At 44.3% G+C, this 16,826-nt stretch overlaps 2 protein-coding genes across 4 annotated transcripts in view; one reads left to right on the forward strand and one right to left on the reverse strand.

Moving 5' to 3' along the window:
* Positions 1-16,826, forward strand: part of LOC105888007 (NACHT, LRR and PYD domains-containing protein 3) — a 40,272-nt gene that overhangs the window by 16,293 nt on the left and 7,153 nt on the right. For all 3 annotated transcript variants that reach the window (XM_023519075.1, XM_023519076.1, XM_012811361.2), the window contains 7 exons: positions 1,939-3,589; positions 5,746-5,844; positions 13,306-13,476; positions 13,603-13,773; positions 14,830-15,009; positions 15,964-16,134; positions 16,235-16,405. In XM_023519075.1, coding sequence (XP_023374843.1) covers positions 1,939-3,589; positions 5,746-5,844; positions 13,306-13,476; positions 13,603-13,773; positions 14,830-15,009; positions 15,964-16,134; positions 16,235-16,405 — 2,614 coding nt within the window. The remainder of the gene's footprint in view (positions 1-1,938; positions 3,590-5,745; positions 5,845-13,305; positions 13,477-13,602; positions 13,774-14,829; positions 15,010-15,963; positions 16,135-16,234; positions 16,406-16,826) is intronic.
* Positions 9,288-10,529, reverse strand: TEX13B (testis expressed 13B). The gene is made up of 2 exons (XM_023519077.1): positions 10,071-10,529; positions 9,288-9,980 (listed from the first exon to the last, which is right to left on the reverse strand). The coding sequence occupies exons 1-2, from the start codon at positions 10,527-10,529 to the stop codon at positions 9,288-9,290; spliced, it is 1,152 nt and encodes a 383-aa protein (XP_023374845.1).

Consider the following 16,826-nt stretch of genomic DNA (forward strand, 5'->3'; position numbering starts at 1 on the left):
GGCTGAGGCAAGAGGATCACTTGAGCCCAAGAGTTTGAGGTTGCTGTCAGCCATGACACCCATGTCAGCACTGTACCCAGGGTGACAGAGTGAGACTCTATTTAAAAACAAACAAACAAACAAACATATTTTGCAGAACAGTCTTCCAAGGAAACTGACTTGGGAAATGCTGGGGTTTTGTTTTAGTGGGGATTTTTTGTTTGTTTGTTTCTGAGGCAGAGTCTCACTCAGGTCACCCTGAGTAGAGTGCCATGGTATCATAGCTCAAAGCAACCTCCAACTCTTAGACTCAAGCGATCCTTCTTGCCTCAGCCTCCCAAGAAACTGTGCTACAGGCACCTGCCATGGTGACTGGCTAGACTTTTTTTTCTATTTTTACTAGAGATAGGGTCTCACTTTTGCTCAGGCTGGTCCAGAACTCCAGAGCTCAAGCAATCCATCCACCTCAGTTTCCCAAAGTGCTAGGATTACAGGCATGAGCCACCGTGCCTGGCTTGGGTTATTTTTTCTATTAGAGAAGGTGAAAAGCTACCTGGTGTTTAAGCATATAAACTTCAGACAAACCTGAATCTTAATTAAGGCTCTTCCACTTACTAGCTGTTGACAAGTTACCTAATGCTACAAGTAAGACTAGCTATGTAACTTATGAGGTGCAATATTAATAATTTCAAGACAGCAGTAGGAGAGTTAAACCAAGCATGGGTACTTCTGACCTGATGAAGCTGGCCCTGGTTATTGTGTTTCAGTTTCCTCAGCTATAAAGTGTGCATAATACCTACTTGGAGGGATTATTGTGAGAACTAAATGAGAAATGTATGTAAAGAGCCTGTATAGTACTTGGCACAAAATAGGTGATAATAAATGACTTGTTTTTAATTGAAAAGCATTTATAGCCATATTCAATAAACATGTATTGAGCATCCATCATGTGCTGGGCATTGTGCTAGGTACTCAGGATACTATGGTAAAGATACCGTATACTGCCCCTGTCTCCATGTAGAGTATTGCGTAGCAGAAAAGGCAATAAAAACGTAAACAAACAAGACAGTGATAAAATGCTATAGAGGGGGAAATAGGGGGCTGGGAAGGAGAATGAAATAGAATCTGCTTTAAATTGGGTGGCCAGGCAAACCGCCTTCTAGGAAGTAATATTTAAGTTGAGATCAGAAGGATGAAAAGGAGCTCTTTGTAGGAGGAGCAGGAAGAAAAGTATTCCGGGTAAAGAGAATAACTGGTGTAAACACCCTGAAGTAAGAGAGAACATGGTATTTTATAGAAACTAAAAGTAGGCCAATGTGGCTTTAATGTAGGGAGAGTGAGAAGGAGAATGATACACGGGAGGGGAAGAAGGTAGGATCCAGACCACGGAACACCTTTTAGGATGAGACAAGGATTTTGTATTTTATGCCAAGTGCAATAAAAAATTCATAAAGGATTTGGGGCAGGGCAGTGACATGATCTAATGAATATTTGTAGGAGATTGTTTTGGCCATTGTGTGGAAAGAACTGGAAGATAGTCGAGAGTAGATGATTAGGAAGCTATTTCAGCAGTCCAGGAAAGAGCTGGAAGTGCTTTGGACTTGGGTGGTATTTGAGGATACAGTGATAATCAGATGGATTTTAGACTTATTTTGGAAATTTAAAATGATAGGACTCGCAAATTGCCTTGACATAGAGGTTTAAAGGACAAAAAGAAATGAAGAATGACTCCTAACACTTTTCTGAGAACCTGGATGGCACCATTAAACTGAGATGAGATGCCTGGGGAGGGTTGTTTTGGGGGCCAGAGAAGTGTAGAAATCAAGACCTTGCATTTAGATATGTAAAGTTTGAGGAGCCTTTGAGACATCTAAGTGGAGATGGTGGTACTAGAGTTGTTTGTACTATTTTTTGTTTGTATTATTCTGTGATTACTAACTCTTGGTGTCACCCCCTTAGACTACCGGAAAGTACTCAGAAGACGTCTAAAAGAAAGATATCTAAAAATTGGAGTTGATAAATGTTATCATCACGGCAAGCATATAGCATCACGACTGCTTCTTGTAAAAGAGCATGGTGTATCAGATAAGACACCATGTGGAATTCCTCAACAGGATCATTTTATTAATATGGAACATGTGTTTGATCCTGATGAAGCGGGCTTCAGTTTATCCCGAACTGTGGTGCTTCAGGGATGTGCTGGGATTGGGAAAACGGCTTTGGTGCACAAGTTCATGTTTGACTGGGCAGCAGGCATCGTTTCTCCAGGCAGATTTGACTATCTCATCTATATCAACTGCAGAGAAATAAGCCATATTGCTAGCCTTAGTGCTGCTGACCTGATCACTAACACTTTTCAAGATGTAAGGGGACCAATCTTGGACATTGTTCTCATATATCCAGAGAAGCTTCTGTTCATTCTCGATGGATTTCCTGAGCTGCAGCACCCTATGGGTGACCAAGAAGAGGCTCTGAGTGTGCAACCGCAGGAGAGGAAGCCAGTAGAGAGCCTCTTGTGCAGTTTTGTGAGGAAGAAACTGTTACCTGAATCCTCCCTCTTAATAACTGCTCGGCCTACAGCCATGAAGAAGCTCCACTCTCTGTTAAGACAACCTATCCAGGCAGAGATCTTATGGTTTACAAGTGCTGAAAAGAGAGCGTATTTCTTGAGTCAGTTTTCAGGTGTTAAAACAGCAATGAAACTCTTTTATGGTCTGCGAGAAAATGAAGGCCTTGACGTTATGTCCTCTCTTCCCATTGTCTCCTGGATGATATGCAGTGTCCTGAAGTCACAAGGAGATGGTGACAGGCCCCTTTTGAGGTCACTTCAGACCATGACTGATGTGTATCTATTCTACTTTTCCAAGTGCCTCAGAACCCTTACAGACGTCGGAGTGTGGAAAGGACAAAATTGCCTGTGGGGCCTTTGCTGTTTGGCTGCAGAAGCACTGCAGAGCCGCCAGGTGCTCTTTGCAGCCAGTGACCTCAGACGACATGGGATAGGAGTATGTGACAGCAGCTATACTTTTCTCAGTCACTTTTTGAAAAAAGCTGACGATATCAATGCCTACACCTTCCTTCACTTCAGCTTCCAGGAGTTTTTAACTGCCGTGTTCTATGTCCTGAAGAATGACAACAAATGGATGTATTTAAGTCAGGTGGGGAAGGCATGGCATGAAATATTCCAACGCTATGGAAAAGGTTTCTCATCACTAACGATACGGTTCTTATTTGGTCTCTTACGCAAAGGCAAAGGAAAGATTATGGAAACTACTTTTGGAAGAAAAATCTCTCCGGGACTTCGAGAGGAGTTACTGAAGTGGACTGAGAGGGAGATAAAGGATAAGTCTTCTAGGTTACAGATTGAGCCAGTGGACTTGTTTCACTGCTTGTATGAGATTCGGGAAGAAGAATATTCAAGAAGGATAATGGATGATTTACAGTCAGTTATACTGCTTCAGCCTACCTATACAAAAATGGACATTCTGGCCATGTCCTTCTGTGTAAAAAGCAGTCACAATCACTTGTCGGTGACTCTGAAGTGTCAGCACCTGCCTGGATTTGAAGAGGAAGAGCCAGCCTCATCATTTGTGCCGTCGAAACATGTTGAGTGAGTGTATGCCTGTCTGTTCTCTAGTTTATGACCTTCACAATGGGCCTAATTGGTTATTTTATATGTTTAAGCACATGATGATTTCTAGCATTGTCAGTAAATAAAAGTAAGAAGTCAACATCTCAACTTCTCATATTTTATGTCAATCAGTAAAATAATGATTTATTATTGAGAATCTATTATGTTCCAGGGTCTATACTAGCCACTAGAAGCGTCCATGCCTTCAGTCACTGTGTAGACGTGCTTTATGATTATATTAAGTGTTCTGAGCACGTAATGTCTCAGTGTTATCACTGAGGATTCTGCTGTTTTGATACAGACGATCATTTTGGAAAAGAGTGTAAACCTAACACTGGATTGATTCTCACTATACATATACTTCATCACTGAGGCCTCAAAGAGCTTCAGATTACTAAGGGGCAGAACTACAGTTCTGTGTATCTTGCTGTAAAGCCTGGGCTAGAGCCAAAATTCAAAGAGGCTTAGGTTAAGCCATTTTTATAATATAGATTCTGTATACTATTAAGTACGGTTCTATTGACTTATCAACTAAAGCAGCAAAGAAGACTTATACCTGTTCTCAGCATTTGGGTTTGCCTCTCCCATAGTTTGGGGGTCAGCTGATGGGTAGGGGACCCTGAGGATAGGAGAGTGAGCAAATGGCTCTATTTGAGGAAGTTAAAGCAAGTCTTTTTTTAAAAAATTATTTATTTATTTTTAGAGACAGGGTCTTGCTCTGTCACCCAGGATGGAGTGCAGTGCTAAGAATACAGGTGTGAGCCACCACACCAGGCCTAACCAAGTATTCTCTTACAGTTCTATTTCTACAGTGGACAATAGCGTAGAGGTGGAAATAAGCTTGTGATATGTGTGTTTGAAGGAAGTAGGGATGGGAGGAAGGTGAAGCAAGAGTTTATGTTTGAAACTAGAGGGGGAAGGGGTAGGAGAGCTATTAAATGGACTAAGAATTATGAAAAATCTTGGCACAAGGTCTTGACCAGTTAATGACAGCTTCAATTCAGCCATATAATTATAAAGTAAAACAATGGACTAATCCATTTGAAAGAGTTTGAAACATTAATGGACACGTAAAGGGGCTTCTGGTTTATTCTGGGTTTATAGACAATCAGCTATCGATTGAGTCACCACCCCTAACTTTTATTCCCTGTATCAGAATGCTTAAACTCTTTTTTTTTTTTTTTGAGACAGAGCCTCAAGCTGAGCCCTTGGGTAGAGCGCTGTGGCTTCACTGCTCACAGCAACCTCCAACTCCTGGGCTCAAGTGAGTCTCCTGCCTCAGCCTCCCAAGTAGCTGGGACCACAGGTGCCCGCCACAATGCCTGGCTATTTTTTGGTTGCAGCCATTATTGTTGTTTGGTGGGCCTGGGATGGATTCGAACCCACCACCTTAGGTGTATGTGGCTGGCGCCTTAGCCGCTTGAGCCACAAAAATTAAACCCCCAAATACTCCTTTCCCAAACATCTTGTCTAAGTGAGGGTTTACTACTGAACCTTCCTAGTTTTCAATTACAGACAGTCCCCAAGCTACAACATTCAACTTACATACAACTCACACTTACAAATGGAGTCTATTACAGTAAGTCCCCAAGTTACAAACCAACTGGCATATGACTCACACTTATGAACATGGGCTATACAGGTAATAGGTAAATGTACCTGTTCCAACTTAAATACAAATTCAACTTAAAAACAAACCTGCGGAGCCTATCTCACTTGTAACCCAGGGACTGCCTGTATTATTATTAATTCTTCTATTAGTACTGATAACCAAAAATGAGTTATACTGTAAAAGTAGCTTGGTAATGACACTTGATCTCTCAGAGCTTCTGCAAAATGGTGATTACTATACCTGGCATGGGGTTAAGGGCCAGATAAGATAATTTGTGTATAAAAAGTGCGTACCTAGGTGTTTGGCGCATAGTAACATGGCTCTGGAGTCAGATCTGAGTAATGACCTCTGTGTGACCTTGAGCAAAGTACTTAATTGTTTGTGCTTTAATTTCCTTTTCTGCAAAAATGGGATAATATTGCTTAGGGTTTTTGGAAGAGGTAAATTAGTACTAACATGGTGACAAAAGCCACAATAAGCCATTTACTTAAAGTTTTCATTTAAATTATTTTTGTTTTCTCAGCTCTTTTAGGTCCGTTGAGCTGCCCGACTTGCCCGTGTCTCAGTTACACTTGCTCTGCCAAGCACTGCGTAACCCATACTGTAAAATCAAAGATCTGAAGTAAGTTGAACTTTTAAACTTTTAGGTATTTGCAGGTAACAACTGGGTTGCTAGAAATTGCACTTCTAGGTGGTTGGGCCTGAAAACAAAGTATAACTCGTGCTTAGCCTCTCCAGAAAGATATGCTACAAGCCTAGAAGGGGAAGGAAGGAGTCCCAGATCTCGGCCCACATTCCCTGCCTTTTCCCCTTTCACATGTGCTATTTCTGCTGTAATGAGTAGATGGCAGGTTCTAACACCCAAGAGATTTGTGTCTGGTGCCCCTCCTAGATCTACCCCCTTTCCTTTTCCCTCCGGACACCCACTGGTCCCCCTCGTTTTCTTTCAGTTGTATCCTATCTTACTTTTTGCTGCTTGATGATTCTTTATCTCCCTTGACTCTTCACCTTCACCCCCCTCCAGTTATTCCCCAAGGTAGGCCTCTGTCCTCACTCACTCTGGGGTGCTTTATCTACATCACCCACAGGGAGCCCGCTTGTTCCCTACCCTCTGCCTTTGCTATGTAGATCAGTGTTTGCTCTCCTACCCTCCTGTCCCAGAAGAAAAGGTGGTCCTTCCAAACCCACCCAAACCAGTAAATTCACTTCCTTTTATTTTTTGCATTTTCGTGAACATTTATTTTACTCTCACAACATATTAGATATACAGAAATCAAAGCCTATCCATTTAGTTTCCCCGTATCCCATACCCCCCAGTTTCCCCTCCCCTGACCCTGACCACACCCTTTGTAGGTAATACCTTGTTTGCTAAATGTCTTCAGATCTTTTTCTATGTTTACTAAAATATAAATCTGTAAGTACATATAGGATACATACACCCTTACAGAACTTTTGGGGGTTTTGTTTTACAAAAGAAAAAAGACATGGGGGCAGCCCCTGAGGCTCAAAGGAGTAGGATGCTGGCCCCATATGCTGGAGGTGGCAGATTCAAACTCAGCCCTGGCCAAAAACTGCAAAAAACAAAAACAAAAACAAAAACAAAAACAAAAAAACAAAAAAAACCCCGACATGACCTTATCATATGACTTTTTTCTTTAATACAGTGGCCACGCCCCCAGTACAATAGGCAGCTCTGTCCCATAGTTCTGTTTTCAAGCTTTTTCTAGCTATCCTTCTTCCCCATGGCTAAAATTTCTCCCATACTCAAAAGAAACCTCTCTCAACTTTATATTTCTACTTCATTCCTTCCTTTCAAAGCCAAGAGTCCTTGAAGAAGAGCTGCTCCTCGCTGACTCTTTCTTGTTTCTTACTCACTCCTGACTCCTACAGTTTGGCTTCTGCCCCCGGCACTATCCTCTATTTGCTCTAAGATCGGAACACCAGATCTAATGGCCCCATTTCAGCTTCTATCCTAGAGGCCCCTACTCCCTGACCTTTTTTTCCTTTTGATTCTTCCCCTGTTCTGACTGTGCTTAAGTACCTCATTGCCTCTCTGGTTCCCACCAGGGATGATTTTGACCTCTAGTGGACATGTGGCAATATCTGGAAACATTTTTGGTCATCACAACTGGGTGTGTGAGAAAAGGTGCTCCTGACATTGAATGGGTAGAGGCTAGGGATTCTGCTAAACATCCTACAATGCACTGGACGGTGCCCTGCAACAAAGAATTATCCAATTTCAAATGTCAAGAGTACTGAGTTTATGAAACTCTGTCCTAGAGAGATATAAATAAGCCCAGATATTCTGAAAAGTTCAGGCTAGGGATCTGGCCCCCAATCCTGATGATTGTCCATGCCCTCTCTAATAGGAGACAACCAGTTACTGTAGACATGTCCCAGGGCCAAGGCAGTCTCTAGGTCCACGGGTCCTGGACAATGTCCAAGGCTCTTCCAGTTGTGACTCGGTCTTGTCCAGGTGTAACTCCTCCCCGTCTTTCCACCTATGGGATAAACCATACATTTAGACACCATTAGCACAGCTTATAGTTACTAGAGGAAGAGAAGCTAACCCACCTCTCACCCAGCCCTTACCTTCCCCACCCGCTCCCCTCCTTCTAGAAGTTGATTTCCCAAGGGGTATGTCTTTATTGTATTTCCTATTTCTCAATCACCGAACCAGATTCCCCTCCCACATTTATCATGGTGGTAGGTAGGGAGACAGACTCTGTCAAGGTGACACCATACTTTGGCCCATGGTCCAGACCAGGAAACCCTCTGGGCACTGTCAGTTTGTGACTTACCTCCCTGGTAGTGGCGGGGGCTCCCTGTTCAGTTTTGATTGTCCCAGGTCCTACCCACTGGAAATTGGGGTGGATTCTGTCACAGCACTGCAGTCACAGGAGTCCTCGCCTGCAGCTAGTGCTGGCATCCTCTGTACGGGGCCCTGAGGGATTCCCTTACGGGTGGCAAATCTCTGCTGTGTTGATTTGCGTCAGCATGAACCTGAGGTAATACTGGGCCTGTTTTGAATGTTTCTTGTGATATAACTCCCTTAACAGGAATGAGCTTCCCAACTAGTTCATTCCTGGAAACTTGGAATGCAGGAATCCCCTCTACTCTCCGTAACCTGATGCAAGTCCCCAGCCAGTTCCAACATTTTCCTTTGATGAGCTTTCATTAGAAATTGCTCTTCTGGTACCGATTTCTGACTTGGAAATAATCTGGTTGCCCAGAACAGAAACCCAGTCAAGTTAGCTTAGAGAAAAGGGGGTCTACGTAAAGTGGATCTTCAGGCAGCACAACTGCAGGAAGTAAAAAGTGGTTAGGCACTACCACTCTCTCAATCTCTCTGGAGTCACAGAATGAACTCCTCTGTACCTGTCTGCTGCCTGGAACCTCATACTGGAGTCCTGTAAAAGATAATTGTTTCTGGAAAGAGCCAGTTCTGTTCCCTGCAGCCAACGCTAGTTCTTCTATGGCATTAGTGTCCGTGGCTTTGACCCTGGCTCTAACTCCAAGTGACTCATTGCTTCATTGCCGAAAACCATCCTGTCTAGAATCTGCCTCTCTGTTCAGATTCTCTAGTGTGAAAATCCATTAGGCTCTGGATGGGTCAAATGTCCATTCCTGTTCCAGTCATCTAAGGCCTGGGTGGGGTGTTATACACACAGTGGCCATAAAGTTCATGTGTGCAATAGACTATTATAAATTGAACACATGGACGTTATGGCCTCCCCATACATAGCTGCCCATGTCCACCAGACGCTAGGGTGAGGAAGAGAGACACATACATACACACATACAAATAAATAGAAGCGGCAGCGGTTCTGTCGGTGTTGAATGCTAATGCTCTGGAATACAAAGGGGGGTCATCATAACATGTATCTTCTCTACACACTCCCCTTCTCCCACCCCCTTTGCCCCATCCTCCCACTTATCCCCTTATCCCCACTTCACCCAGCCCCTTCCCCACCTCTCCCCCTCTTTTCCCACCCCTCCCCCCTTTCCCTCTGAAAATCGATTTTCCATTGGGTTCTATTTCCCTTCTATTTCACATTTCTGAATTCACTGAGGGCTCTGAAGCCAGATTCCTTTCCCACAGCGGTAGCAAATTTCCCTTCTTGAAAAATTCACGGCTTTACACCAAGGGCAGTCCCAGTCTCCAGGCCTGCGGAATATTGGAGGTCTTCTCTGCTGCTGGGGTTCGTGGTCTCTCCTCTCTCTTTGGAGTTCTTCAGAATCCGTTCCCTGCTCTCCTACATCAGACCACATGCTAGTATTACAGGCCCCCCAGTTGGGAGGCCAGTGGGGTGGATTTGGTACTGTGGCTGGTACTGTCGGTGGGGATGGACTGGGTCCCTCTGAGAAGGAGGACAAAGGGCATGAGTATGAGTATGTGAATGAGGCAGGGAGCTGGACAGGAAGGGGCTCCAGTGAGGCGGTGGCCTGGGGCTCCTGTATCCCACAGAAAGGATACGAGGCTGTTGCCACCGACCTGAGATCTCCCTCCCTCTGCCCCCCAACTCCCAGGTACTGCAGGAAGCCTCCATCCAGCTCCTGGGGGGCCTCTGTGGAGAAAGCCCCTGCCTCCGCGTCCCTTTCCTCTTCTCCTCCTTCAGCATCACCAGCAGCAACAGCAGCGGCAATAATTGCCCTGGTCCACGCTCTCGCATCCTCTTCCTTCTCACCTGCTCTGTAGGTCTCAGCCCGGCTGGCTGCAACTACAGCCTGCTCCTGCTGTCTGGAATACCCTAGCTCCTGGAGAGAAGGGGGTAGGGCTGAGACCTGTTCTGTGGCAGGAAGGGGGCGGGTCAGGGGATAAGGGCCGGGGCCAGTCTGGAATCTTACAGCTTGGAGGAGCTTCCACCTCAGCAGGTCCCGCTCTTTCTGCACCTCAGTTAGGCTGTTCTGGACCATCTGCAATTGGAAGGCCGCATCCCTGTGCTCCATCTCCTTCTGTATCGTAAGCTCCCTCAGGTCTGAGGCCAAGGCCTGCGCAGCCGACTTGTGCAGTTTGGCGAAGTCACGGAGCCACTGCACCCTGCGCGCTTGTAACTGCTCCTGTCTGTGGGCGAAGCGCACACCCAGGGCCAGTGTGCCCCAGGTGCAAGCCTCCTTGGCCTGGCTGGGCACCTCACTGTCCTCCAGGATGGTACTGAGCTTGTCTTCTACCTCCTCCCAGGACAGGGCCATATTGTTTTGGTAGAACTCAAGGCCTTTCACGTGCCCAGCCATCTTCTCATTGATGAAGGCCATCACCCTGTCGTGTTGGAACCCACCACAGGGGTCGTCAGGGCTCAGGGCCATGATGGTCTAGGGCCTTAATGGTTTCGGTGACCCTGTCAGGGTAGATGAAATAGTAGAGCCCGCGCCCCTCCTTTAGGCCCTCCCCCTTCAGTCTCTGCCCATTTCCTTGCCCTCCCCTTCTCCCTCTCCCTCAGCCACTCATTATGACCCCTTGATGGTTTGCCCCGCCTTAAGTCACCTCCCCACTCCACCGCCCCACCCCACCGCTCCTCACTTCTTTAGCGAGGGGCCAGAGGAAGTACAGACCAGCCACACCCGCCCATCAGGCCCAGAGTTGGAATTGGGCCCCTCTCTCTCCCAGGCCTCCAGGGAAAAGAAAGGTTGAGGTTAAACCTCAAGGCTTTTACTCTCGGACTGTTCCAAGTTCCAGAGACTGTGGGGGTGGGAAGGAGCGAGTGAGGAAGGCCCATCCTCTCTACAGGGTGGAAGAAAGCACACCACATGACTGAAAGGTCTCAAAGGCAAAAAGAAATAGGAGTGGTCAGAAAAGACTGAGAACCAAGAAAGTGAAGGTCTTGTAATCAAGCCATCAAGTCAAAAATGTCCTACCCACCCCCCCTACCACATGGTTTGTCCCATGCCAGGGGCCTCCCACCTAGGTATGGAACATTCTAGAAGAGGAAATAGCCCCACCCTCTTCGTGGTTTCTGGGTAATTCTGGAGGAAGAGGGTGGAGCCAGAGGTCGAGTCTCATACCATATTGGCTGCAGTCAGACCAACCTGGTCGCTCTAAATGGGTATAAACCTAGCGCGTCCCAACTAAAACGGTCTTGAATCTATCCACTTCCGCCCAACTCCTAGGTCAGTTCCCCTCATTTATTCCCCCACCGTTGCAGCTTCTGACATCAAGTCAGCCTCCTGCCCTACACCATTACCAGAAGGAAACTGAATATATCTTTTAAAATTTTCAATAGTTTTCTGAAATCTATAAGGTAGACCAGAAAGATCTCTGGTTAAGTTCTGCTTTACTACTTGTCATATGACTATGTTGTACTATAACTGAATCTCAATTTTTACATATGGGTCTGTGATCAGGACTGAATGATAAAAGAGGACTGAATGATAAAAGTGCACGTAAAGTTGAAGTGCTTTCTATTATCGCATTTTTGTAAAATGTACGCAAAATGGTGTGTGTGTGTGGGTGTGTGTGTGTGTGTATGTTTCTATAATCTTGTAGAACAGAGTGGACAAGGATATATTCACCAGACGCTTAACATTCTTTATCTTTGGGAGTTGGGGTTGAACTGGAGGTTAGGAAAAAGTTTTTAACTTCTTTTTTTTTTTTTTTTTTTTTTTGAGACAGAGCCTCAAGCTGTCCCCCTGGGTAGAGTGCCGTGGCATTACAGCTCACAGCAACCTCCAACTCCTGGGCTCAAGCGAGTCTCCTGCCTCAGCCTCCCAAGTAGCTGGGACCACAGGCGCCCGCCACAACGCCTGGCTATTTTTTGGTTGCAGCCGTCATTGTTGTTTGGCGGGTCTGGGCTGGGGATTCGAACCCGCCACCTTAGGTGTACGTGGCTGGCGCCTTAGCCAGTTGAGCTATAGGCGCCGAGCCGTTTTTAACTTCTTAAAATACACCTTTCTCTGACTTCGTTTGTTATTAAGAGCATAGAACTATATGTATACAAGTATTAACAATCTGGAAAATTATATACTAACATTTTAACAGTGGTTATTGTTGGGTGGTAGAGATACAATACTTAAAAAGCTTTATTCTTTATATATTTCTCTATTGCAAAGTTGTTTATAATAAACATGTTTTTTTTCAAATTTAAAAAATACACTGTTGGCCAGGCGTGGGGCTCATGCCTGTAATTCTAGCACTCTGGGAGGCTGAAGCAGGAGAATCCCTTGAGCTGAGGAGTTCAAGATCAGCTCCAGCAAGAACAATATCAGAAACAAACAAAAAAAATTAGCCAAGTGTCGTGGCGGGTGCCTGTAGTCCCAGCTACTTGGGAGGCTGAAGCAGGAGGATCACTTGAACCCTGGAGGTTGAGTGTGCTGTGAGCCAGGTTGATGCCACAGCATTTTCAAGAGTCTTTTTTTAAAAAAAACTCTGTCTAAAAGATAAATACATTGTTTTCCCAGTAACATCTGCTCATTATAAATGTTTTTTTTTTTTTTTAATGTACTTGGAAAGTGCATGTCTTTTTATAATTTCACTCTAACCCCAGCCTGGGAGATAACCATCGTTAACAATCTGATATATATCTTTCCAGGCTTTTAAAATAAGTCATAACAAATAATTTGCAGTTTCTCAAATGAAGCATCTTCTCTCTTGCCTCCTGGTCCTTGCACAGGCTGCTCCGTGCATGGATTGCCTCTCAGGCCCTCCTGCTTTCTCCCTTCCCATTCTCCTCATCCACATAACTCCTATTCAATTTCTGTTCACCTTTCATGGCAACACTGAAGCATTCCTTCCTTTCTAAGTATTTTTTAATCTTCCAAACTCCACCTCAAGCTGGGCTGAACTGCGTGATCTTTCCATGTCCCCATAATACCTTGTGCATACATGCCTATTGCAGTATTTCTCACGCTATGTTATGACCCATGATTTTTATTCTTTTTCCCTATTGACTTGGCATTCCTTGAGGGCATTGTCTGTGCCTTAATTATCTCTGTCTTTTCAGCATGTAGTATAGTGGTAAGCACTGAATAAATTAATTGTCAAATGAATCGAAATAATTTATTATACCACAGTAAGGTGCAAACAAATGCCTTTAAAGAGAGCCCTCCCTATATTCTTTCCCTGAAAAACATGTTTTTCTCCACACAGACTGATTTTCTGTCACCTCACAGCTTCTTGTGGTAGGGACCTCTCTTCAGTATTTGAAAGCAACCAACATCTGACATGTTTGGAGTTTGTAAAAAATACCCTGGAAGTTTCAGGAATGAAGCTTCTGTGTGAAGGATTGAAACAACCCAACTGTCTGTTAAAGACATTAAGGTAACCGATAACAGGGAAATTTGTTGTTTATGTGCATATCAGGGTTTTTTTTTTTTTTGTCATTTTCTATTTCTGTAGGAAAAGAGCATGAATAAGGTAATGACATTATTCTTCTGTTCTCTAAAGGTTGTACAGGTGCCTTATCTCTCCTGCTTGCTGTGGTGCTCTAGCTGCTGTTTTTAGCACTAGTGAGTGGCTCACTGAGCTGGAATTTAATGAAACAAAACTGGAAGTTTCAGCTTTAACATTGCTCTGTGAAGGCTTGAAAGATCCAAATTGCAGATTACAGAAGCTCAAGTACGTTGTAACTGTTGTAAACATCTACTTTGAAAACTCACTTTGTGCAAAGTGCCTCTACTTAAAATTTCTACCTTGGGGATATAAATACATCTCATTATGAGTTCTCGTCAAGACTGAGTCCGGTAAATCAAGAAAAAAATTAAAGATTCAAAGATTATAGTGTATGTCTAGAAAGTCTTGAAAGTGATGGAAGAAAAAGTTAAAGGGACATGGTTCACAGAATTGGACTGCTTAATAGGAATAAACAAAGATTGAGAAGACAGGGGAGTCATAAATAAAATCGCTATTTGTGCCAAAGAAAGAATATTATATGGATGATGGTGATGGGCTGGTCTCTCTGTAAGGATGGCAAATTAATAAATTAATGACATTTAGATAAGAGGAAAAGAAGGACCATTTGGCTGTAAAGCTTACAAAAGATGATTATAGAATTTTTCCCCTGGGATTTGAAAGAAGACATAAGATAGAGGATTAAATTCGTATAAGGGTTTAACATGAGATTATATCAGCCTGGCACAGTGGCTCACGCCTGTAATTCCAGCACTCTGGGTGGCTGAGGTGGGTGTATTGCTTGCGCTCAGGAGTTCAAGACCAGCCTGAGCCAGAGTGAGACCCCATTTCTAAAACATAGCCGGGCATTGTGGTGGGTGCCTGTAGGCCCAGCTACCAGGGAGGCTCAGGCAAGAGAAGTGCTTTGAGCCCAAGAGTTTGAGGTTGCTGTGAGCTGTGACGCCATGGCACTCTACGGAGGGCAACAAAATAAGACTCTGTCTCAAAAAAAAAAGAGTGATCATATCATTATATCATCTTAATATTTCCTCCCAAACCTTTTCTCAGGAAGTCAACATTTATTGAGTTTCCACTGTGGGACACATTGTTTTAGAAGCATTGTGTGAGTCCTTGCCATGGGGAAAAAGGGGCTGTAACATGGTCAAGATTGGGGGGCTTGTATCTCTGGGTCTTTATTTTCTCTGCTTATGCAGTATTGTGGATAGGGAGTGACCAGTACGCTAAAAAGTGGCCAATTCTGTCTCCATACATTGTTCCCTCCAGGTTGTGTGCTAGTTTTCTCCCAGAGAACTCAGAAGCTGTTTGCAAGTGTCTTGCCTCTGTCGTCATTTGCAACCCAAACCTCACTGAGCTTGACCTGAGTGAAAATCCCTTGGGGGACATTGGAGTGAAATATCTCTGTGAAGGTCTCAAGCATTCTGACTGCAAAGTGGAGAAACTCGAGTAAGTTTCTTAGAACTATCTTGTACCATCTTATGACTGTTGAACTTGTTCAGTGACTGCTCTGTGCTTGGTACTTGCCAGAAGTTACCTCACTTTATTCACTTCTTACAATAACCATGTAAGGTTGGTTTTCTTATACCCATTGTACAGATGAGAAAATTAAGGGATTAGGGGAAAAGTGACTTGTCCAAAGTCACATTGCTAATAAGTCAGGATGTGACTCTAAAACCCGTCTCCAAATCTTATGTTCTTTCCAATATACCAGAGCTCTATGTGTTTATAAGAATAACACTAATTATATATTAACTATATAAAGAATGCCTACTGGCCTGGAGGTGGTGGGTTCAAACCCAGCCCCGCACAAAAAACACAAAAATTTTAAAAAATGCCTACTGGCCAAGTGCGGTAGCTCACGCCTATAATCCTAACACTCTGGAGGCAAGGTGGGTGGATTGCTTGAGCTCACAGGTTCAAGACCAGCCTGAGCAAAAGCAAGACCCCATCTCTACTAAAAATAGAAAAACTGAGGGAAGAGGATCGCTTGAGCCCAACAGTTGGAGGTTGCTGTGAGCTATGACGCCATGGCACTCTACCCAGGGTGACAGTTTGAGACTGTCTCTAAAAAAAAAAAAAATTGTCTACTATGCACTCAACACTGAGCTAGATATGAATGGAGTTATCAGAAGTTTTATAAAGTGACAAGACTACCCTTAAGGACACACAAATGTGTGCCCAAATACTATAGAATCATTTGGAAATGCCAGATGAGCCCATGGAAGGTGGGTGGGGTCACTATGGGAGACTGGAGGAGGGGAGGGGGGACTATGAAGTAGGTAGGGGAGGGAAGGAGCTGAAACTTAAAGGATGGCTGGGATTTAGCTACATGGGCAGAACATTTCTAGGAAGCCAAAATGATGTCAGTGGCTGATACCTCTTTCCTTTTTCTCTGAGTAGCTTGAGCACATGTTGCCTCACAGATGCCAGCTGTGTAGAGCTCTCTTCTTGCTTGCAAGTGAGTCAGACTCTAAAGGAGCTCTTCGTGTTTGCCAATGCCGTGGGGGACACAGGAGTACAGCACCTCTGCAAAGGTCTGCAGCACCCCAAGTGTGCAATTGAGAATCTTGTGTAAGTGTTTGCTTGTCCTTCTCATGGGCCTTGGTATGTGAGGGGCAATGAGATTCTGCTGCCATAGTTAACAGCCACCTTGGTGTCCCCATCCTTCTAGGCTTTCTGAATGTTCCCTCTCTGCGGCTTGTTGTCAGCCCCTTGGCCAAGTCCTGAGAGCCAGCCAGAGCCTGACAAGGCTGCTTCTAATTAATAACAAAATTGAAGATTTGGGACTGAAATTGCTGTGTGAAGGATTAAAACAGCCTGACTGTCAGTTAAAGGATCTGGCGTAAGTATCATGGACTATAGCCACAGGCAGAGTTTCCTGATGTTTCAGCAACTCCCAAATTTAATGAGTATTTTTTGGCCTGTTGATTGAATCTCCAAGGAAGCAATAAATGAAGAACCAAATAATTTAGGGAGAATAAATCATCCTTTCTCCACAATCTCTGCCTGGCCCTGGCCCAAGGGTTTTGTTTGTTTTTTTTTTTTACATGACATTCTGATTTTCTAATGTGTTTGTGTTTTTCTAATGGGAAAACACAATTTTTAAAGTGACCTAATACAGCTGGGCACTGTGGCTCAAACCTATAATCCTAGCACTCTGGGAGCCCAAGGTAGGTGGCTAGCCTGAGCTCAGGAGTTTGAGAGACCAGCCTGAGCAAGAGTGAGAGCCCGTCTCTACTAAAAATAGAAAAACTAGCTGGATG

The sequence above is a fragment of the Otolemur garnettii genome, unplaced genomic scaffold (genome assembly GCF_000181295.1).
Source record: "Otolemur garnettii isolate 467f Iridium unplaced genomic scaffold, OtoGar3 scaffold00155, whole genome shotgun sequence".
In the NCBI taxonomy this organism is placed as follows: domain Eukaryota; kingdom Metazoa; phylum Chordata; class Mammalia; order Primates; family Galagidae; genus Otolemur; species Otolemur garnettii.